Here is a 25114-nt window from a genome sequence, read left to right on the forward strand (position 1 = left end):
TCCCTGACTCGTGACTTTCCTAATGTAAGTCTCCTCCTTATCTGCAATGCTGTGACAGGCCCATTGAGGTCTGTGATGATGGGAGTGTTAAGAGGTTCATTAAAGGTAGACCTGCTCAGCAAGGTACATTCTCAAAGCTTACCTCTTATCACCCCTCCACTCTGCTTATACAGCACTAAGGAGGGGGGGGCATTGGTAAAGACTAGCTATCCAAGAAAAAATACCAGGTTTTAAACTAAAACAAGTATGTTTTTCAAGGCTGACTGTATCTGTTTAACTATGACAAGTGTAGTTTTACATTGACTTTGTCCTCTGTGGTGGCTTTATTTTGATTCCTTATCCTGCCTCTGAGAATGTGTTTCAGTAGTTGCAGATGTCAGTGTATAAGCCTGGATAATATACATGACATACACATGTACAGTTGAAGTCGGAAGTTTACATACACGTTAGCCAAATAGATTTAAACTCAGTTTTTCACAATTCCTGACATTTAAACCTAGTAAAAATTCTGTGTCTTAGGGCAGTTAGGATAACCACTTTATTTTAAGAATGTGAAATGTCAGAATAGTTATAGAGAGAATGATTTATTTCAGCTTCCACAAGATTCCCGCAATAAGATGGGGGAATTTTGACCCATTCCTCCTGACAGAGCTGGTGTAACTGAGTCAGGTTTGTAGGCCTCCTTGCTCACGCACACTTTTTCAGTTCTGCCCACAAATGCTCTATAGGATTGAGGTCAGGGCTTTGTGATGGCCACTCCAATACCTTGACTTTGTTGTCCTTAAGCCATTTTGCCACAACTTTGATAGTATACTTGGGGTCATTGTCCATTTGGGAGACCCATTTGCAACCAAGCGTCAACTTCCTGGCTGATGTCTTGAGATTTTGCTTCAATATATTCTTCAATATATCCTACCTCATGATGCCATCTATTTTGTGAAGTGCATCAGTCCCTCCTGCAGCAAAGCACACCCACAACATGATGCTGCCACCCCCGTGCTTCACGGTTGGGATCGTGTTATTCGGCTTGCAAGCCTCCCCCTTTCTCCTCCAAACATAATGATGGTCATTAAGGCCGAACAGTTATATTTTTGTTTCATCAGACCAGAGGATCTGGTACGATCTTTGTCCCCATGTGCAGTTACAAACCGTAGTCTGGCTTTTTTATGGAGGTTTTGGAGCAGTGGCTTCTTCCTTGCTGAGCGGCCTTTCAGGTTATGTCAATATGGACTCGTTCTACTGTGGATATAGATACTTTTGTACCTGTTTCCTCCAGCATATTCACAAGGTCCTTTGCTGTTATTCTGGGATTGATTTGCACTTTTCGCACCAAAGTACGTTCCTCTCTAGGAGACAGAAAGCATCTCCTTCCTGAGCGGTATGACAGCTGCATGGTCCCATGGTGTTTATACTTGCGCACTATTGTTTGTACAGATGAACGCGGTACCTTCAGGCATTTGTAAATTGCTCCCAAGGATGAACCAGACTTGTGGAGGTCTACAATTTTGGCTGATTTGGCTGATTTGTTTTGATTTTCCCATGATGTAAAGCAAAGAGGCACTGAGTTTGAAGGTAGGCCTTGAAATACATCCACAGGTAGGGTAGCCTACTGGTTAGAGCATTGGACTAGTAACCGAAAGGTTGCAAGACAGAATCCCTGAGCTGCCAAGGTACAAATCTGTCGTTCTTCCCCTGAACAAGGCAGTTAACCACTGTTCCTAGGCTGTCATTGAAAATAAGAATTTGTTCTTAACTGATTGGATTGTAAAATACATTTTAAAAAGGTACACCTCCAGTTGACTCAAATGATGTCAATTAGCCTATCAGAAGCTTCTAAAACCATGACATCATTTTCTGGAATTTTCCGAGCTGTTTAAAGGCACAGTCAACTTAGTGTATGTAAACTTCTGACCCACTGGAATTGTAATACAGTGAATTATAAGTGAAATAATCTGTCTGTAAACAATTGATTGGAAAAATGACTTGTGTCATGCACAAAGTAGATGTCCTAACCGACTTGCCGAAACTATAGTTTGTCAACAAGAGATTTGTGGAGTGGTTTAAAACGGGCTTTAATGACTCCAATCTAATTGTATGTAAACTTCTGACTACAACTGCATCAGACTGTCTTTCCAATGCTTAGCAAAAATAAAGTGAGCAAAAAACTGTGAGTTTGCCTCTACATAAGCCCCCCCCCCACAATTGATGTTCCCTGCTCTACAGCATATTTGTCTTGTGTTAAAAGGTTTTATTTCACTCCCCCCTAGACTCGTGTCTTTCTGTGTATTTGTATTTGTTGGGATTACAGAACCCCCTGCTGATCTTTAGCGGCACCTGCAGGCAAGACTGTGCCACTGCAGCTGTGTGCTTTGTTGTGCGCATGGGGGCTGGAACCTGTGGGGCTGTTTGGCTGAACGCTCGGCTGGGCAGAGGCAGAGGCAGACAGACAGAGTTGCAGGGGAGTGCTTGGGCTGAGGAGGCAGCAGGGACCCTATGCACTCTCCATACACTGCACTAAGATAAACTGTAGATCTTCGCTAAACTGCTAGCCTGGTAGAAATTGCACTGATGAAGTGCAAGGGCAAATTAGCATAAAATATATATGTCTACCAGAGCATTATTTTCTAACCCCACACGGATTTGTGTTCTGTGATGTCTGTTGGAGTCTGTTTCAAGACTGTTGGTTTTAATGTGAAGGGGCTTTGTGTGCATGCTAGGTTTACTCTGTAAAGTCCTCTCTGAATGGAGCACTCCTGTGCTCGCCCACGGCACTATATGGGCACTGTTCCATTGTTTTGCATCAGGAGCCACGTCGTGTCGGGTCGAGGCCAAGGTGGAATTCATAACTGATGGAATTTCACACCCAAGTGAGCGCCGAGCCTGGTGAAACGCAAGCACTCACATTTACAAGAAACGCCCCGGCTGTTCCGCCGAGACTCCTGAATGGCAAAGCCATTTGTCTCTGTGAAGGGCAAAGAGAGAAAAGGAGGGAACTATCTTTTTTTTCTTCTCTTTTAAAAACAAAATAATGCTTTATGTTTACACCCCCCCCCCCCCCCCACACACACACACACACACACACCAGAAATCCATGTTTTCCAAGGCCCTCAGAATCATAATTGGAATTAAAGACGGGAAAGGGTGTGCAGCCAATTGCCAATTAGCATTTTCTCAGCTCAGCAGAAGCTCAGGGGGATCAATAGGATATTAAGTTTGTGTACATAGCAATAAGACACACAATCACTTCCAGCCATTAGCAACACTAAACGTGTGGAGAAATGTCGACCTCCGATGGCTGTGTTCTGTGAAAATCATTTGGCAGTATTCAAGCTTGGCTGAAGTGCATTGGTACAGTTTGCTTCCATTGGGCACAATAGTATTCGGCTCTGACAAATAGTATTCTTTAGAAACTCTGAGATGGTAAGATGGAATCTTACACTTTAGTATCTTTAGAAATCACTGAGGACCAACTGCAGCAAACAACACAGTTATAGGCTCATGTCAGGTTCTCCAAACAACCAGATTAAAAAATACTATACTATCCATTGGTTCTATAGTATTCTCTGTAGCATTTTTGTTGACTTTTCTGTAGTATTCACTGACAACCACTCTAGTGTTTTTGCAGACTAGTGTTTGTTGTAGTTTACTGTAGTGATTTTGCAGACTGTATAACTGAATATAGTGATTTTGCAGACTGTAGTATAAATACTGTAAGAAAAACTGTATTCACTATAGTGATTACTTTAGTGTTTTTGCAGACTGTAGTATACTGTTATATTTACTGTAGTGATTTTGCAGACTGTAGTATACTGTTATATTTACTGTAGTGTTTTTGTAAACTGTAGTATACTGTTGTATTCACTCTAGTGTTTTTGCAGACTGTAGTATACTGTTATAATTACTGTAGTGATTTTGCAGACTGTAGTATACTGTTATATTTACTGTAGTGTTTTTTTAAACTGTAGTATACTGTTGTATTCACTCTAGTGTTTTTGCAGACTGTAGTATACTGTTATATTTACTGTAGTGATTTTGCAGACTGTAGTATACTGTTATATTTACTGTAGTGATTTTGCAGACTGTAGTATACTGTTATATTTACTGTAGTGATTTTGCAGACTGTAATATACTGTTGTATTCACTCTAGTTTTTTTGATTTTGCAGACTGTAGTATACTGTTATATTTACTGTAGTGATTTTGCAGACTGTAGTATACTGTTTTTTACTGTAGTGTTTTTGTAAACTGTAGTATACTGTTGTATTCACTTTGTGTTTTTGCAGACTGTAGTATACTGTTATATTTACTGTAGTGTTTTTGTAAATTGTAGTATACTGTTATATTGACTGGTGATTTTGCAGACTGTAGTATAAATGTTATATTTACTGTAGTGTTTTTGTAAACTGTAGTATACTGTTGTATTCACTCTAGTGTTTTTGCAGACTGTAGTTGAGACTGTAAACCTACTGGACATAATACTCAGAACAAATCTTCCATAACCTGTAGTGATTTTGCAGACTGTAGTATACTGTTATATTTACTGTAGTGATTTTGCAGACTGTAGTATACTGTTGTATTCACTCTAGTGTTTTTGCAGACTGTAGTATACTGTTATATTTACTGTAGGTCGGTAGAAAAGTAGGTAGGTAGGTTGGACTGAGGTCTGAAGAGACCTTAGAGATTAGAGATTCTGCTCATTTCTATAACCTGTAGGGAACACAGTATATGGGCAATACTTAGCATGTAGGTTTTTCACTTATGGGTGGCACAAATTGGAATACAGGGGTGAGGAAAGGGCAAGGTATATGCAAATGTAATATGGTATTATATACTATAGTAATTTCTGTAGTTTGTTTGTGGACTGTAATGTTTTTGGAGTGTTTTTACAGACATTACTGTAGTAGTATTTACTGTAGTGTTTTTACGGACATTACTGTAGTATTTACTGTAGTGCTTTTGCAGACTGTAGTGTTTTTGCGAACATTACTGTAGTATTTAATGGTTTTTTTATGGTCTAGTACACTGTAGTATTTACTATGGTGTTCTACAGTATAATACAACATATTATAGTAAGTACTACACATGATCAAAGTATTCTACAGTGTGTAGAATAGTATTATACAATATACTACAGTTTAATACATAATTCTATATTAAGTACTGTAGTATTCTATAGTAAACTGTATTCTTTTTTCATGTGGGCAGGCCTTGTTTTCTCTTAGCATTGGTTAGAATCATCTCAAGACAACCATCTTTCCAAACCACAGTGATTGGTTGTGGTATCAACTGCAGAGTAACTGTCTGTTATCACAGGCAGTGATACCTGCTCTCAAGCTGAAGTTTCTGCCTATCTCACAACCCTCCAGCATTGGGCCAGCTCACATAAAAAAGACGGTAGTATACTATACTATGGTTTAAATACTATAGTATTCACTGTAGTGTTTTGCGGACTAAAACCAGACTAAAGTATACTGTAGTATTTACAGTTAGCTATAATTTAAATACTGTAGTAAGCATTCTATAGTACATTATCAAACTTTACTACAGTGTGAAGTATAGTATTATACAGTATACTACAGTTTACTATATAATTCTACAGTAAGTACTGTAGTATTCGAAAGTAAACTGTAGTATTTTTTAATGTGGGAGTGACACAAAGGTCGAACCGAAAAGGTGGAAAATCTGTCGATGTGCCCTTGAGCAAGGCACTTAACCCTAATTAATCCAGGGTAGACCGTTGATAATGGCAGACCCTGGCTATGACCCCACTCTCCGAGGGTGTCTCAGTGGGAGTTGGGATAAAATATGGAATTCGCATCCACCATCTCTCAACCCTTACAACATTAGCCAGAGTCCCCTTTTACCCCCCACCCTCCACCAAATTAAGAGCCATAAAGTAAATTCAGCTAAAAAAGAAACGTCCTCTCACTGTCAACCAAGTTTATATTCAGCAAACTTAACATGTGTAAATATTTGGATGAACAAAACAAGATTCAACAACTGAGACATAAACTGAACAATTTCCACAGACATGTGACTAACAGAAATGGAATAATGTGTCCCTGAACAAAGGGGGATCAAAATCAAAAGTAACAGTCAGTATCTGGTGTGGCCAGCAGCTGCATTAAGTACTGTAATGCAGTTCTTTTTGTGAGATGTTACCCCACTCTTCCACCAAGGCACCTGCAAGTTCCTGGGCATTTCTGTGGGGAATGGCCCTAGCCCTCACCCTCCGATCCAACAGATCCCAGATGTGCTCAATGGGATTGAGGTCCGGGCTCTTCGCTGTCCATGGCAGAACACTGACATTCCTGCCTTGCAGGAAATCACACACAGAACGAGTAATATGGCTGGTGGCATTGTCATGTTGGAGGGTCATGTCAGGATGAGCCTGCGGGAAGGGTACCACATGAGGGAGGAGGATGTCTTCCCTGAGATTGCCTGCAACGACAATAAGCTCAGTCCGATGATGCTGTGACACATCACCCCAGACCTTGACGGACCCTCCACCTCCAAATCGATCCCCTCCAGAGTACATGCCTCGGTGTAACGCTCATTCCTTCAACAATAAACGCAAATCCAACCATCACCCCTGGTGAGACAAAACTGCAACTCGTCAGTGAAGAGCACTTTTTGCCAGTCCTGTCTGGTCCAGCGAAGGTGGGTTTGTGCCCATAAGTGACATTGTTGCAGGTGATGTCTAGTGAGGACATGCCTTACAACAGGCCTACAAGCCCTCAGTCCAGCCTCTCTCAGCCTATTGCGGACAGTCTGAGCACTGATGGAGGGATTGTGCATTCCTGGTGTAACTCGGGCAGTTGTTGTTGCCATTCTGTACCTGTCCCGCAGGTGTGATGTTCGGATGTACCGATCCTGTGCAGTTGTTGTTACACGCGGTCTGCCACTGCGAGGACGATCAGCTGTCCGTCCTGTCTCCCTGTAGTGCTGTCTTAGGCGTCTCACAGTACGGACATGGCAATTTATTACCCTGGCCACATCTGCAGTCCTCATGCCTCCTTGCAGCATGCCTAAGGCACGTTCACACAGATGAGCAGGGACCCTAGGCATCTTTCTTTTAGTGTTTTTCAGAGTCAGTAGAAAGGCTTCTTTAGTGTCCTAAGTTTTCATAACTGTGACCTTAATTGCCTACCGTCTGTAAGATGTTAGTGTCTTAACGACCGTTCCACAGGTGCATGTTCATTAGTTGTTTATGGTTCATTGTACAAGCATGGGAAACCGTGTTTAAACCATTTACAATGAAGATCTGTGAAGTTATTTGGATTTTGACTAATTATCTTTGAAAGACAGGGACCTGAAAAAGGGATGTTTCTTTTAGTGCTGAGTTTATTAGTTCTATTCATGCTTGTTTTTACGGACCGTGATAAATGTATACATTATTCAAAGAGCGTGCTGAATAATCCATGCGCTTATTTAATGATTCATTCATACGCGGGCTGAGAATGAGGGGGAAGTATTTGTGGGTTGCACCAGTGATACCCCCTCCTCAATAACAGCCAAGGTGTCAATCCATCCTCTCCTCCATTGTGCTTGGCGTCTCTCTATCACTTATTCATCCACTGGACTCTCTGAAGGCGCAAACGCACACCTTCCTCTTTGTGACCACTGGGCCACATGCCCAGAGATATATCCATTTTTCATATAGTTGAATATGATCCCTGCTCTATGGAATGTAGTCATCCATTTTGAATAAGAGACAAAGCAAAGGAAGGTTTGGCCTGTATGTGGTAATGTATGGTGTGTAGAGGGGTAGAGGGGGCCATTGTGGATGCAGAACAGATTCAGGGATTCAGGGATATAGGCGGACTATTTCTGTGCGGTTGTGTTTCTGTGGGCTGCTTTGTCTGGTGAATACCAGCAACTCCATTCAGCAGGTAACCATGTTGATGGTAATGAAACCTGCCTGCTCTCTTTGGAAATGAGAGGCAGAGCCTGGTGTTTGGAAATCCCATCATGTAGTTGATAACGAGGGGAACATTGTGCTACATGAACAAAGGCTGCTGCGGCGTCAGAGCCCCGTGCCGTCGTCCGCCACCCAGAACAGAGGAGGCAGGAATAGGTATGAGCGTGACTCGCAGCAGGTGGAGGCAGATCAGCATGTTAACAGCTTTTTGTCCAGCAGCACCGGTATTCATCCAGCCAATTTTATTAGCCTGACTGCAATTCTTCCTCATTTCCCCTGTAGCCTGGTACTTTCACAGAGAGAAAATAGCAGGCAGATTTGATTTATGGTGCATTAAGCTGGGCAGTCTATCATGGACATCATGTAGATTGTGAAAACATACCTCCAGCAGAATATCTCCAAATGGATCTGGAGGTCATTGTAGCATCTTTGGTGGGGAAAACTGAACATGGAATTTAATTTGCAGCATTAAAAAGAGCCTGTCCTTGGACAAATGGGTTAGAGGAGTCTCACTAGCACACATGTCACATCATTTCCATTGGGTCACAATGTCCCTTTTTAACAATGTTAAATAGAATTGATTTCCATCCCAGTCTGCAGATACTGTATGTTCCGTATTACACCAGCGTGCAGTAGTCAGTGAATGTTGTCACTGAATTGACCTGAATGCTAATTTACACCGCATACCTGTGAAGAGTGTTTAGTGACCAATTAATCCTGACAGCAGGGCCCCAGTGTCCCTGACCATATTCTCATCTAACGTGTGTGTGTGTGTGTGTGTGTGTGTGTGTGTGTGTGTGTGTGTGTGTGTGTGTGTGTGTGTGTGTGTGTGTGTGTGTGTGTGTGTGTGTGTGTGTGTGTGTGTGTGTGTGTGTGTGTGTGTGTGTGTGTGTGTGTGTGTGTGTGTGTGTGTGTGTGTGTGTGTGTTTCTTCTCCAGCTCAACAGAATCCAGAGAAGCAGAAGAAGCTTGTTGTTCTCACAGCCCGTGTACACCCTGGGGAGTCGCCTGCATCCTTCATCTGTCAAGGTAGGTCTCTGTCTCCACCCATCTGTCAAGATAGGTCTCTGTCTCCACTCATCTGTCAAGGTAGGTCTCTGTCTTCACCCGTCTGGCAAGGCAGGTCTCTGTCTCCACCCATCTGTCAAGGTCGGTCTCTGTCTCCACCCCATCTGTAAAGGTAGGTCTCGGTCTCCACCCATCTGTAAAGGTTGGTCTCTGTCTCCACGCATCTGTCAAGGTAGGTCTCTGTCTCCACCCATCTGGCAAGGTTGGTCTCTGTCTCCACCCATCTGTCAATTTAGGTCTCTGTCTCCACCCGTCTGGCAAGGTAGGTCTCTGTCTCCATGCATCTGTCAAGGTAGGTCTCTGTCTCCACCCATCTGGCAAGGTAGGTCTCTGTCTCCACCCATCTGTCAAGATACAGTAGGTCTCTGTCTCCACCCATCTGTCAAGAAAGGTCTCTGTCTCCATGCATCTGTCTAGGTAGGTCTCTGTCTCCACCCATCTGTCAAGAAAGGTCTCTGTCTCCACCCATCTGTCAAGATAGGTGTCTGTCCACCCATCTTTCAAGGTATTTTCTATCTCCGCCCATCTGTCAAGATAGGTCTCTGTCTCCACCCATCTGGCAAGGTATGTCTCTATATCCACCCATCTGTCAAGATAGGTCTCTGTCTCCACCCATCTGTCAAGATAGGTCTCTGTCTCCACCCATCTTTCAAGGTATTCTCTATCTCCACCCATCTGTCAAGGTAGGTCTCTGTCTCCACCCATCTGTCAATGTAGGTCTCTGTCTCCACCCATCTGTCAAGGTAGGTCTCTGTCTCCACCCATCTGTCAAGGTATGTTTCTATATCCACCCATCTGTCAAGATAGGTCTCTGTCTCCACCCATCTGTCAAGATAGATCTCTGTCTCCACCCATCTTTCAAGGTATTCTCTTCCTCCACCCATCTGTCAGGGTCGGTCTCTGTCTCCACCCATCTGTCAAGGTAGGTCTCTGTCTCCACCCATCTGTCAATGTAGGTCTCTGTCTCCACCCATCTGTAAAGGTTGGTCTCTGTCTCCACCCATCTGTCAAGGTTGGTTTCTGTCTCCATGCATCTGTCAAGGTAGGTCTCTGTCTCCACCCATCTGGCAAGGTAGGTCTCTGTCTCCACCCATCTGGCAAGGTAGGTCTCTGTCTCCACCTGTATGGCAATGTAGGTCTCTGTCTCCATGGATCTGTCAAGGTAGGTCTCTGTCTCCACCCATCTGGCAAGGTAGGTCTCTGTCTCCACCCATCTGTAATGGTAGGTCTCTGTCTCCACCCATCTGGCAAGGTAGGTCTCTGTCTCCACCCATCTGTAAAGGTAGGTCTGGTCTCTGTCTCCACCCATCTGGCAAGGTCTCTGTCTCCACCCATCTGTAATGTAGGTCTCTGTCTCCACCTGTATGGCATCTGTCTCCATGGATCTGGTAGGTCTCTGTCTCCCCATCTGGCCATCTGTAATGGTAGGTCTCTGTCTCCACCCATCTGGCAAGGTAGGTCTCTGTCTCCACCCATCTGTAATGGTAGGTCTCTGTCTCCACCTGTATGGCAATGTAGGTCTCTGTCTCCATGGATCTGTCAAGGTAGGTCTCTGTCTCCACCCATCTGGCAAGGTAGGTCTCTGTCTCCACCCATCTGTAATGGGAGGTCTCTGTCTCCACCCGTATGGCAAGGTAGGTCTCTGTCTCCATGGATCTGTCAAGGTAGGTTTCTCTCTGCTCTATACACCTCCCTAATAATCATGTGCACACACACACACACACACACACACACACACACAAACACAAAGACACATACAGCCCAGGTGGAGCATCTTACAAGCAGTTTATCAAGTTCTCATAGAATTACAGGGAAATAAGTGGAAAAAGAAGCAGATGATTAAAACAAATCCTTGGCTTCCACTCATACCTCCCTTAACGTGTCTGCCATTTTTCAGGCTTTCATTAAGATAGGCTCTTCAGGTGAGAAATACTTGTTTCATTGACAAGTAACTGAACTCCTGCAGGGGTTCTGAAGTGCAGCCAGAGTGAGTTACAGTTAATAAGATGTCTTGTCTTGGGTCTTCTTTACTTTCCCATTGTTGAAAATCGAGTGTAAGAAACAGTGGAAAAACACCCAGTTGGTGTCGTAGCGTTTGGTCACCACGTAGCTCTGAGAGCAGACAGTGCACTTAGCTCAATGTGACTTTGAGCTCCACTTAGGACCAACCCCTACTCCGACACGCAGATGTGCATGAAATCATTTCAGGAAGTCCGAGCAATTAGACGGCACACTCTGTGGCCTGTACCTGTATCCCACGCTCTTTCTCTCCTCCTGCCTGCCACATTGACTCAATTAGAGAGCTTGTTATGCCTCCATTAGTGGTAACGAGCAGGACAGAGTGGGGCGGGCGGCTGGAGTAGGAGGGAGGGAGGGAGGCAGGGAGGGAGGGAGGGAGGGAGGGGTACACAGTGCTGGCTGCCGGCCCTCTCTGCTTCTTATTTACCTGTCAATTATCCTGCTTCAGTCCAGGGCTGTGGAGGGCTTTTCAGTGGCCGGCACTGTTTACATGTCTCAATGCTATCTCTCTCTGTCTCGCTCTCTTTTTCAATCTCCCTCTCTCTCTCGTTGACTGTCTCTGTGTCTCATCTGTAGCAGATAGCGTTATCTCCCTCACTCAGTGTTTGAGGCCCTGTGGGCTAATCAGGTCCTCTGCCCTGTCTGTTTTTATCCCACTGTCAGCTCTATTCAATTTGTATCGATTTTGGAGGGATGTCTCAGGTTTCCCCTCTGATTTTTATAATGCTCCCTTTTGTCCTTCTCTTTTTGTTTCTCAAAACTCAATTAACTGGGGCCTTGGGTTTTCTTTTCAAGTCAATTTTACTGGGAGTGTGTGTGAGGATGTGTGTGCATATTTGTGTGAATGAAATAGAATAGCTTTGAGAGTGATTCTCTCCAGCCATACAGTAGAGTGAATCCGGAGGGCTTAATAACCCTGACAGTGTCCTTTGTGTTGCTTTAGGAGTGATTGACTTCCTGGTCAGCCATCACCCTGTAGCCGTAATCCTGCGTGACCATGTGATCTTTAAGATTGTACCCATGCTCAACCCTGACGGGGTCTACTTAGGCAACTACAGGTAAGCTCAACCATCAATATATGAAATTCCCCTTTCTTCGTAGACAAAAAGAGCAGTTCAGTTGTAATAATTTCCATCCTGTTGTTTGAGGTCTACTGAAAAGTTGTACTTTTGATGGATTCCGCGAGAGATTTCTGACTAGACTGCAGCACATTGCTAGTGCTAAAGAGAGATGCTGTGATGATGTGTTTGGTAACGCCCACTGTGGAGGTCCCCTACCAGATGATTTATTAGCCGCTAGATGCATGTGTGGGAATAGCAGGCTGGGCTGCCGGCCCTCTCATCTTCTATTTCTCCCTCTGCCTCCAAAGCGCCATCCCTGGAATATGAACTGCTGGCGTTCCTATTCTGCTGTCTCTTTTCTCCTCCGTTGACAGTTCAACTCAATGTAATTGCTGCAGTAGTCCAGGCTGTTGCAGGTACTCTAAATCAAATCACCTCTTATTCCCCACTGCTAGTTCTCAATCCAATAATGCGCGCAAAGACACACACACACACACACACACACGCACATCTTTCTGTCTCTATTCTTGCGTAAGATATATCTTGCCTCTGCAAACTGTATGCCCTTGCAATACTGTGTCTCCTATGCTGAGCTGTGTGTGTTTCCTGAGGCCATACACTCCATCCTTTGTTTAGCGTTGAGACACAGCCTCCATGGGCATCATTTCCACCTCCCTCTCCATAATTGTCTTTTACTTAATGGGGTGGACATGAGGAATACAAATGCACTGAGATGATAGTGCTTCCACTGAACATGTGTTTGTGGCCGCCATCTACTGGCCGCTCCCCCCCACTGCGCTGAGTCTGTCAATTGTAGATCAAATTTGCTCTCTGGCAATGATGAGGTTAGACACATCTTGTTTCTAATCGTTCCGTTTTAAAGGCTGTTTTCATCAACTCTGGAAAATGATGCAGTCGGCCTGGCTGAATGGTGTGTGTGTATGTGTGTCTTTGCGCGCATGATTGGATTGAGAACTAGCAGTGGGGAATAAGAGGTGATTTGATTTAGAGTACCTGCAACAGCCTGGACTACTGCAGCAATTACATTGAGTTGAACTGTCAACGGAGGAGAAAAGAGACAGCAGAATAGGAACGCCAGCAGTTCATATTCCAGGGATGGCGCTTTGGAGGCAAAGGGAGAAATAGAAGATGACTCCTCACCCACACTACGTCCAGGCACCACATCACCCCTGTCATCCGTGAACTCCACTGGCTTCCTGTCTCCCAATGCAATGATTACAAGATCCCTCCCCCCACACACACACATACTAGCAAAGAAATACACTACTAAGACACTCCTCTCTTCACCATACTGAACTGGGTTCGTGTCCAGATACCTAACCCTCCCCTCCCCTCCCCATACACTGATACATCACACTCTTTCTCTTCTTTGAGCCCACCCCTCTCTTTATTCATGTTTTTGTTTAGTTTGACGTTTTGTTTGGACTTTTTTTGCTTTTGTTTTCATTTCTACAATTGTTAAGCGACTTTGGGTTCTTGAAAGCAATGTATAAGTCCCATGTATAATTATTATTATTATTGGCTCCATGTTAATATGATGTCAATTAGAGCGTCTCTTTCTACCCCTACCAGTGAGGCCTAATTGGCCTTTCTGTGGGCTCAGCACAGCATCTGGACCGGGATCGAACAGATGCGTGCTGGGAACAGAATCAATCACTGCTGACCACAGATTACTATCTCAGTCATGCACAGTGACATTGACACACAGACACAGGCCCCCGTGAAAGTCATGGATACTGAGCAGCAGCAGCTGAATAGCCCAGAGTCCTTTCTTCCACAGCCACTCTGACTAGAGGTCCTGGCATGAGCTGCTCTTTGACTGGTGTCCAATAATTAGCTCCACTACATGGCCAAAAATATGTGGACAACTGCTGTCGAACACCTCTTCCAAAATCATGGGCAAAAAAATCAAATGGAGTTGGTTTCCCCTTTGCTGCTATAACATCCTCCACTCTCCCGGGAAGGATTTCCACTAGATATTGGAACATTGCTGTGGGTACTTGCTTCCATTCAGCCACAAGAGCATCAGTGAGGTCAGGCACTGATGTTGGGCGATTAGGCCTGGCTCTCAGTCGGCGTTCAAATTCATCCCAAAGGTGTTTTTTTTGGTATTGGTATTTTATTAGGATCCCCATTAGCTGTTGCAAAAGCAGCAGCTACTCTTCCTCGGGTCCACACAATACATAAAACACAATACAGAATGACATACTACAGAACATCATTAGACAAGAACAGCTCAAGGACAGAACAACATACATTTGATTTAAAGGCACACGTAGCCTACATATCAATGCATACACACAAACTATCTAGATCAAATAGGGGAGAGGTGTTGTGTCGGTGAGGTGTTGCTTTATCTGTTTTTTAAAACCAGGTTTGCTGTTTATTTGAGCAATATGAGATGGAAGGAAGTTCCATGCAATGAGGACTCTATATACTACTGTACGCTTTCTTGAATTTGTTCTGGGGACTGTGAAAAGACCCCTGGTGGCATGTCTGGTGGGATAAGTGTGTGTGTCAGAGCTGTGTGTAAGTTGACTATGCAAACAATCTTGGATTTTCAATACATTAATGTTTCTTATAAAAAAAGAAGAGTGTTGCAGTCAGTCGCTCCTCAACTCTTAGCCAAGAGAGACTGGCATGCATAGTATTTTATAAATTTGTATTTATTTATTTATTGAATATCTGAAACATACAATATACTTGCAGTGAAGCTGCTCACCAACTACATCATGCCAGTCATCCAACAGATTCCCATTCAGAGCGACACACAGAAGCATCCAGGGTCAATGCCCTGCTCAAGGGCACGTTGACAAATCTACCACCAGGCCAAAAAACATGAACCCGGACCCTCCAAGAATGAATCCACCTATTCCAAAACAGACTGCAACTCTTTGTTAAGGGTTTCAGTGATTTCATTAGCTGTGGTTGCTGATGCGTATATGGTTGAATCATCAGCATACATGGACACACATGCTTTGTTTAATGCCAGTGGCAGGTCATTGGTAAAAATAGAAAGAGTAGAGGGCCTAAAGAGCTTACCTGAGGTACACCACACTTTATATGTTTGACATGAGAGAAGCTTCCATTAACGAAAACACGTTGAGTTCTATTAGATAGATAGATCTGAATCCATGATATGGCAGAGGTTTAAAAGCCATAGCACATAAGTTTTTTCAACAACAGGTTATGGTCAATGATAGCAAAGGCTGCACTGAAATCTAACAGTACATCTCCCACAATCTTCTTATTATCAATTTATTTCAACCAATCATCAGTCATTTGTGTCAGTGCAGTACATGTTGATTGCCCTTCTCTTTAAGCATGCTTAAAGTCTGTTGTTAATTTGTTTACAGGGAAATCGCATTGTATTTGGTCAAACACAATTTGTTTGGTAAGAGCTGGCAGCAAGCTTATAGGTCTCTGTTAGAACCAGTAAAGGCCGCTTTACCACTCTCGGGTAGCGGAATTACTTTGGCTTCCCTCCAGGCCTGAGGACAAAGACTTTCCTCTAGGCTCAGATTAAAAACATGACAGATAGGGGTGGCTATAGAGTCAGCTACTATCCTCAGTAGCTTTCCATCTAAGTTGTCAATGCCAGGATGTTTATCATTATTTATCGATAACAAACATTTTTCCACCTCTCCCACACTAACTTTATAAAATTCAAACTTGCAATGCTTCTCTTTCATCATTTGTTTTTTTTATGCATGAATACAATGGCTCACTGATCGTTGTTGGCATTTCCTGCCTAAGTTATCCCACTTTGCCAATTAAATAATCATTCAAATAATTGGCCATATCAAATGGTTTTGTGATGAATCGGCCATCTGATTCGATGAAAGATGGAGATGAATTTGTCTTTCTGCACATAATTAAATTTAAAGTCATCAAAAAGTAATTTCATTGATCTTGGCTTCATAATAAAATGTGTTCTTCTTTTTGTTGAGTTTAGTCACATAATTTCTCAATTTGCATTAAGTAAGCCAGTCAGATGTGCAGCCAGCCAATTTATTAGACACTCCTTTTGCCCCATCTCTTTCAACCATACAGTTTTTCAATTCCTCATCAATCCATGGAGCCTTAACAGTTCTAACAGTCAGTTTCTTAACAGGTGCATATTTATCAATAATTGGAAGAAGCAATTTCATAAATTCATCAAGTGCAGCATCTGTATGCTCCTCATTAATCACATCAGACCAACAAATATTTTTAGCATCATCCACATAAGAGTGAGTCACAGTAAATCTTTTGTGTGATCTCTTATACACTATTTTAGTTCCAGCTGTTGGAACTTTGGCTTTCCTGGATACAGCCACTATACTGTGATCACTGCATCCAATGGGTGCGGATACAGCTTTAGAACAAAGTTCTACAGTATTAGTAAAAATGTGATCGATACATGTGGATGATCTTGTTCCTGTAGTGTTTTTAAACACCTTGGTAGGTTGATTAATAACCTGAACCAGATTACAGGCACTGGTTACAGCAAGAAGCTTCCTCTTGAGCGGACAGTTTGATGAAAACCCGTCAATATTCAGGTTCCCAAAGAAAGTAGACCTCTCTGTTTACATCACATACACTATCAAGCATTTCATACATTATTTAGATACTGACTATTAGCACGTGATGGTCTATAGCAACACCCCAAAAGAAAAGGCTTTAGATGTGCCAAGTGAACCTGCAACCACAACACTTCAATAACACTTGACATAAGATCTTCTCTAAGCATTACAGGGATGTGGCTCTGAATATATACAGCAACACCTCTCCCATAAGCATTTCTGTCTCCTCTATAGATGTTATATCCTTGTATTGCTACTGATGTATCATTAAATAAATTATCTTAGTGAGTCTCAGAAATGGCTAATATATGAATGTTATCTGATGTTAGCAAGTTATTGATTTCATGAATCTTATTTCTCAGGCTAAGAAAGTATTTAGTCAGCCACCAATTGTGCACGTTCTCCCACTTAAAAAGATGAGAGAGGCCTGTAATTTTCATCATAGGTACACTTCAACTATGACAGACAAAATGAGATTTAAAAAATCCAGAAAAACACATTATAGGATTTTTAATGAATTTATTTGAAAATTTTGGTGGAAAATAAGTATTTGAATATCATCCATAATACTTAAACAATGAACAAAAACAACAAACCGACATAAATGAACGAAGACGACACAGTCCCGTAACGTGAACACTAAACACTTGCACACTGGAACAGGAACAATCGCCCACAAAATACCCAAAGAATATGGCTGCCTAAATATGGTTCCCAGTCAGAGACAATGATAATTGAGAACCAATCTAGGCAACCATAGACTTATAAAAACACCTAGATAGGAAACACCCCCATAAACATACAAAACCACTAGACAAAATCACATACATCACCCATGTCACACCCTGACCTAACCAAAATAACAAAGAAAACAAAGAATACTAAGGCCAGGGTGTGACAAGCAGTCCATTAATCAGTTGGTGTGTGTGTGTGTGTGTGTGTGTGTGTGTGTGTGTGTGTGTGTGTGTGTGTGTGTGTGTGTGTGTGTGTGTGTGTGTGTGTGTGTGTGTGTGTGTGTGTGTGTGTGTGTGTGTGTGTGTGTGTGTGTGTGTGTGTGATGCGGGGTTGAAGCTACGAACACATAGGTCATCCCTTCCCGGCTTCTGGGAGGGAGGGTGGACAATGAGCCTGTCACCCCCAAAGCCAATTCTTCCTTTGGCCACCTCTCCTTCCAGTTCTCTGCTGCCATTGACTGGAACGAACTGCAAAAATCTCTGAAACTAGAAACACTAAACTCCTTCACTAGCTTTAAGCACCAGCTGTCAGAGCAGCTCACAGATTACTGCACCTATACATAGTCCATTTATAATTTAGCCCAAACAACTACCTCTGCCCCTACTGTATTTATTTATTTATTTTGCACCTTTGCACCCCATTATTTTTATTTCTACTTTGCACATTCTTCCACTGCAAATCTACAATTCCAGTGTTTTACTTGCTATACAGTATTTACTTCTCCACCATGGCCTTTTTTTGCCTTTATCTCCCTTATTTCACCTCATTTGCTCACATTGTATATAGACTTATTTTTCTACTGTATTATTGACTGTATATTTGTTTTATTCCATGTGTAACTCTGTGGTTGTTGTATGTGTCGAACTGCTTTGCTTTATCTTGGCCAGGTCGCAATTGTAAATAAGAACTTGTTCTCAACTTACTTACCTGGTTAAATAAGGGTTAAATAAAACATTTTTTTTTAAAGAACAGATGTAAGCAATGTCCCCATGCACTCTGGCAGCTTTCATGTCTGGGATCAGTTACTTTCCTCTTCTGGCGCACAGCTTCAGGATAGTCCTCATTAAGGAAGATATACGTTCCTCTCAAGTTCTTGGCTCTTTCCAGAACAGCTACCTCGTCCTTGAACCTCAGGAACTTGACCACTATCGGGCTTAGGCCTATCACCTGGGCCGGTGGTGGTTTTACCAGTCCTGTGGGCACGCTCCACCTCAATCGTCCTGTGGTCCATCTTCAATTTCTCAGAGATCATTTCCCTCACTTTGTTCTCAGATTCCATCCAGGTCTCATGTGCAGATTCTGCAATTCCGTCCACAACCATGTTGTTCCGCTTTGATTGTCCCTCGAGACTGATTTATCTATCATTGTTAGCATGGATTCACACACACAACTGATGTCCTATCTCAATGACTTACAGATTGCTGGCATCTTGCCGTTCTCCTGTTTCAACTCATTGAGCTGACCCCGGGAGAACTGCAAACTGTTCTTCAGGTCCGGGACCTCTCTGGTTAGGTCATACATTCTTTTATTAGTAGAATCCACCAGTATTTGGACAAAACACTTGAAGCTATTTTCTTGTTGTTGTAACAACTGCTTGTAGATCTAGTTTAAAATATCCTTCGCGTGTGACAGAGAGACACCACTGTCCTCAACCGTACTCTCGCGGGCTTTGGTCTTTGTCACAGTAGCTAGCAACTTAAGTTATGCTGTTACTCCTCACAGTTCCAGACAGGGCAGGTCACGGGGAAAATTGAAAACAACAAACAGCAGGGATCTAGACAGCCACAAACCCGGGAAAATCCGCGGTCCCAGGCACAGTGGCTAACCGCATCGCGGGCTGTGTTCAACCCCGCTAGCTTGATATGCAGCTAGCTAGCAGCAAAGCCAAATAGCTCCTCAGACCCATCCTTGGTCGACAGGATAACTGGAAAGAGACAAGCAGTCCCAGCAACTGATGCCAACTGCGTCGCGGGATCCAAACTAAGAAGCTAGCTAGCTACCAATAACTTTCCAATAACAAACTTTTCAAACCGACCTCATCCTCGTTCAACAGGAGTTGAGGTCAGGGCCCTGCAGGCCAGACATTTGTTTATTTTTTTAACCTTTATTTAACTCGACAAGTCAGTTAAGAACAAATTATTATTTACTATGACAGCCTACCCCAACCAAACCCGGATGACGCTGGGCCAATTGGCCCTATGGGACTCCCAATCACGGCAAGATGTGATACAGCCTGGAATCGAACCAGGGACTGTAGTGACGCCTGTTGAACTGAGATGCAGTGCCTTAGACCACTGCCCCACTCTGAAGCCCTAATGTAAGTTCTTCCACACCGATCTTGACAAACCATTTCTGTATGGACCTCGCTTTGTGTATGGGGGCATTGTCATGCTGAAACAGGAAAGGGCCTTCCTAAACTGTTGCCACAAAGTTGGAAGCACAGAATTGTCTACAATGTAATTGTATGCTGTATCATTACGATTTCCCTTCACTGAAACTAAGGGGCCCAGCACGAACCATGAAAAATAGCCCCAGACCATTATTCCTCCTCCACCAAACTTTACAGTTGGATTGGTACAGGTAGCGTTCTCATGGCATCCGCCAAACCCAAATTAGTCCATCTGGATTGCCAGATGGTGAAGTGCGATTCATCACTCCAGAGAACGCGTTCCCACTGTTCCAGAGTCCAATGGCGGCAAGCTTTACATCGCTCCAGCCGACGCTTGGCATTGCACCTGGTGATCTTAGGTTTGTGTGCTGTTGCTCAGCCATGGAAACCCATTTCACGAAGCTCCCGACAAAAAGTTATTGTGCTGACGTTGCTTCCAACTCGAGCAGGGCAGAAATTATACCAACTGACTTGTTGGAAAGGTGGCATCCTATGACGGTGCCATGTTGAAAGTCACAGAGCACTTCAGTACGGGCAATTCTACTGCCTATGTTTGTCTATGGAGATTGCATGGCTATGTGCTGGATTTTATATACCTGTCAGCCATGGGTGTGGCTGAAATAGCCAAGTCCACTAATTTGAAGGGGTGTCCATATACTTCTGGCCATGTAGTGTATGTGCAGATTGATTCTTGTAGAACAATCAGGTAGTTAAAGCTAATTGACTGTTTAGTGAAAATCTGAAAGAAAAAATTGATTGCTGATTGAATGAATTAGTGTTGTAGGTATCTGAAAATATTAAACTCATGTATGTATGGTCATTTCCAGGTGCTCTCTTATGGGTTTTGATCTGAACCGTCATTGGCAGGAGCCGTCCCCCTGGGTCCACCCCACCCTCCACGCCGTCAAACAGCTCATTGTCCAGCTCAGCCAAGACGCAGTGAGTCCCAATCTCCAACCTGCTTCTAACATCTGTATTACACACTTTATACAGTAGTATGGGCTGTGCATTCTTCACCTTGAAGCACACAACATACAACCTTTTCAGAGTCAAGAATGGGCTGAAATTCCACAGAGATCCTAGCTCTACACTGGGTGGACAAAACATTAAGAACACCCACTCTTTCCATGACATACATTGACCAGGTGAATCCAGGTTAAAGCTATGATCCCTTATTTATGTCACTTGTTAAATCCACTTCAATCAGTGTAGATGAAAGGGAGGAGGCGGTTAAAGAAGGACTTTTAAGCCTTAAGACAATTGAGACATGGATTGTGTGTGTGTGCCATTGAGGGTGAATGGGACAAAAGATTTAAGTATCTATGAATGAGGTATGGTAGTAGGTGCCAGGCATACCGGTTTGTGTCAAGAACTACAACGATGCTGGGTTTTTCACTCTTAACAGTTTCCCATGTGTATAAAGAACGGTGCACCACCCAAAGGACATCTAACTTGACACGACTGTGGGAAACATTGGAATCAACATGGGCCAGCCTCCCTGTAGAATGCTTTTGACACCCTGTAGAGTCCATGCCCTGACGAATTGAGTCTGTTCCGAGGGCAAAAAAGGGGGTTCAACTCAATATTAGGAAGGTTCTTAATGTTTTATACACTCCGTATATAAAACACCTGAGTTGAGGTTTGAACTCTGTTCTGAACTCTATTTCCAGTTTAGTGCTTCGTTCACTCCTGTGGAACTGAAGAAAGGTGCTTTGGGATTGGTACTCAGCAGCTCTCTGTAACGTGTACTGTAGGTCTCTGGGACATTAGATTGTACAGAGGTGCCGGTGTCTGTTGTGAACTCTATATTCAGCTTGCACTTTCTTTCTTAGAGGACCGGGCCCTTGTGTTTTTTTTCCCCTTCATGTTAATTATAAGTGGAAACGCAGGTTGTTAGATTACTGAAGGTCAGAGTCTGTCCTGGGAATCGTCTGCCCTTTCTTACACTTTCTAATCCTGATAAGACCAGGGCGTTCTGCTGAGCAAAGGGGCGCGCCCCTCAGTTTAACCTTTCCCCTAGCACTGACACGCTGATCGATGGGCTCCTTCATGGCAGAGTGATCCACTCATGTCCCTCACACTTCTGCAAACTACATACACACACTCACATCAAAACACACAAGTACATACTGTAGTTACCCTCTCTCTCTCGCTCTCTTTCTTTCTCTCTCTCTCTCTCTCTCTCTCTCTCTCTCTCTGACTTTCTCTGACACAGCACCATTTGCATTCACTCTCATACTCACGCACATACACTACTGGTCAAAAGTTTTCGAACACCTACTCATTCAAGGGTTTCTCTTTATTTTTACTATTTTCTACATTGTAGAATAATTGCGAAGACATCAGAACTATGAAATAAGACATGGAATCATGCAGTAAGGAAAAAAGAGCAGTTGCAAAAACCACCAAGCGGTATGATGAAACTGGCTCTCATGAGGACCGCCACAGGAAAGGAAGAACCAGAGTTACCTCTGCTGCAGAGGATAAGTTCATTAGAGTTACCAGCCTCAGAAATAAATAAATGCTTCACAAAGTTCCAGTAACAGACACATCTCAACATCAACTGTTCAGAGGAGACTGCGTGAGTCAGGCCTTCATGGTCGAATTGCTGCAAAGAAACCACTACTAAAGGACACCAATAAGAAGAAGAGACTTGCTTGGACCAAGAAACATGAGCAATGGACATTAGACAGGTGGAAATCTGTCCTTTGGTCTGGAGTCCAAATTGGACATTTTTGGTTCCAGCCACTGTGTCTTTGTGAGACACGGTGTGGGTAAACGGATGACCTCCGCATGTGTATTTCCAAACGTAAAGCATGGAGGAGGAATTAAGGTGTGGGGGTGCTTTGCTGGTGAAACTGTCTGTGATTTATTTCAGAATTCAAGCCACACTTAACCAACATGGCTAGAACATCATTCTGCAGTGATAGGCCATCCCATCTGGTTTAAGCTTAGTAGGACTATAATTTATTTTTCAAAAGGACAATGGCCCAACACACCTCCAGGCTGTATAAGGGCTATTTAACCAAAAAGGAGAATTTTGGAGGCCTGCATCAGATGACCTGGCCTCAAGCTAATTGAGATGGTTTGGGATGAGTCGGACCACAGAGTGAAGGAAAAGCAGCCAATAAGTGCTCACCATATGTGGGAGCACTTTCAAGACTGTTGGAAAAGCATTCCAGGTGAAGCTGGTTGAGAGAATGCCAAGAGTGCACAAAGCTGTCATCAAGGCAAAGGGTGGCTATTTGAGAATCTCAAATATAACAAATATTTTGATTTGTTTAAGACTTTTTGGGTTACTACATTTATTTAACCTTTCTTTAACTAGGCAAGTCAGTTAAGAACACATTCTTATTTTCAATGATGGCCTAGGAACAGTGGGTTAACTGCACCTTGTCAGCTTGGGGATTTAAACTTGCTACCTTCCGGCTACTAGTCTAAAGCTCTAACCGCTAGGCTACCCTGCCGCCCCAAGAACCAGAGTTACATGGGTCCATATGTGTTATTTCATAGTTTTGATGACTTCACTATTATTCTACATTGTAGAAAATAGTCCAAATAAAGAAAAACCCTTGAATGAGTAGGTGTTCTAAAACTTTTAACCGGTAGTGTCTCACTTCAATGCACTCTAACTCCAATAGAGAACATGCACATGTAGCTCAGTGCAGAGCCACGGGCTGCGAAAGAGAGCCTCTGCCTGCCTGCTACCCACATGTGTAATTATGATTCCACTGGCAGATCCAGTGGCTGGAAGGAGAACTCTCATTAAGCTCTCCACCCCTTCACCACCTCACAGTGTCTTAACCCCCCAGCACACTCAGCACTACATCCATCCATACAGTACAATCCCAACTAGGGCCGTGTGCCCACATCACATCAGCCCCACTCTCACCTAACCCATCCCCTGCCCTGACTGTGGCCCGACTGGCCCTGTCAGAGGACAATCCTGGGCTGCCTCTCTCCAGCTAATCACATCAGACACAGCACTCAGATTTGGGGCTCCCACATGCCAGTCCCAGTGCCAGTTCTATGGCCAGGGGCCTGGCCCTCCATCCACTGCTGTCTCACACTGTGCATATCCACTAATGAGGCTACAAGGCCACGGTCTGAGGACAACAGGAGGAGATCAGTCCCGGGCTAACATGCTACTCTTTATTTGTCCGCTTCCCTCTAGCTGGCAGATGGTTGCAGACGCAGAGGATTCCAAGCTGTCACTGGCCATTTGACTCTTGAAGAATGTCAAACCGAAGCCATTTCTCTAGCTTTAGGAAAGGGCTCAGTGACAGTCAGACTGCAACAGCATTTATTTCATCCCTTTTAGTTATGTAGAAGTCTTGTTTTTTATTTTGGAAAATGTATAATTGTATCTCTGTTTCATTAGAGAAAGATCCCTCCTTTTTTGATCATCTCTAAGAAGCCATAAGCTTGATTGACAAAGATTTATTTTCATTAAATACAGATTTGAATTGCTTCTTAGCAAAGCTGTCAACTTAAATCCTTATTAGCTCTGAAGCCATCTGAATGTAAGGACATATGTATAGTTGTATAAAATCCTGTAATTTCACATCCACAGCTGTGCATTGGTCAAAAGCAAAAATTTCACGGAGTCAGTGATGCAAGAAAATATATCTGTGAAGAGTGAAGAAACAACTGGACCCAACTCCTAACTAATGCAATGCTTTCCCAGCCCATTTATCAAAGGAGAATAATCATTATTTTTGATTGGCTGATTACTCAGAACATTCATCATAGTGAATGTATCCCCACCAATCTGATAGCGCCATTTTGGATCATTTGTTAAGGATGACAAAAGGGCCAGTATTGCTATGGTTCATTTCTGACCTTTTTAATATTACAAAATTAATTGTATGTCTGAAACAAATGTATTTGGTCCTGTCATGCCTGCGAGATGGAAAATTGCACCTTGAACCCCCCCGCCCCTCCTCCTCCTGGCTCTACTTTCTTTTCCTTTTTCCTGTGGGGAGTCTTTGTCTGCTGTGTTCAGGGCGCTTGGGGACAATGCTATTTTCGTCTGTCTGTTGAGATGTCCTCTGGTGTCATCGGCCCATTTCTTATCCATTTCAGAGATTTACGGCCAATTTGTCGCCATCATTACTCCCCCTTTTCAATTCCTTAACCGCCTATTCCAGTTTGAAGCAGAACGGTCTGGCTCTCACAGGAAAAGAACAAGAAAATGTCACGGCAGAGGAAGCCATTTGGGGTGTCTCTCTCTAGTTTCGTGCTGTTTGTACTAAAGATGCTTTGGTGACACAATGGGGGCATAGATCCACCAAACAGACCCAGGGTGTGTGAGAGTTTGGGAGGTGGATAGATGGAG

The 25114-nt window shown here is 43.4% G+C and overlaps 1 protein-coding gene across 1 annotated transcript in view; it reads left to right on the forward strand.

The window, feature by feature from the left end:
• The window catches only part of LOC118359141 (cytosolic carboxypeptidase 6-like), a 447711-nt gene that overhangs the window by 399738 nt on the left and 22859 nt on the right, over positions 1-25114 (forward strand). Inside the window, exons 7-9 of the mRNA XM_052480434.1 lie at positions 8858-8947; positions 11949-12063; positions 20604-20715. Coding sequence (XP_052336394.1) covers positions 8858-8947; positions 11949-12063; positions 20604-20715 — 317 coding nt within the window. The remainder of the gene's footprint in view (positions 1-8857; positions 8948-11948; positions 12064-20603; positions 20716-25114) is intronic.

Source organism: Oncorhynchus keta, chromosome 26 (assembly GCF_023373465.1).
Source record: "Oncorhynchus keta strain PuntledgeMale-10-30-2019 chromosome 26, Oket_V2, whole genome shotgun sequence".
Taxonomy (NCBI): Eukaryota; Metazoa; Chordata; class Actinopteri; order Salmoniformes; family Salmonidae; genus Oncorhynchus; species Oncorhynchus keta.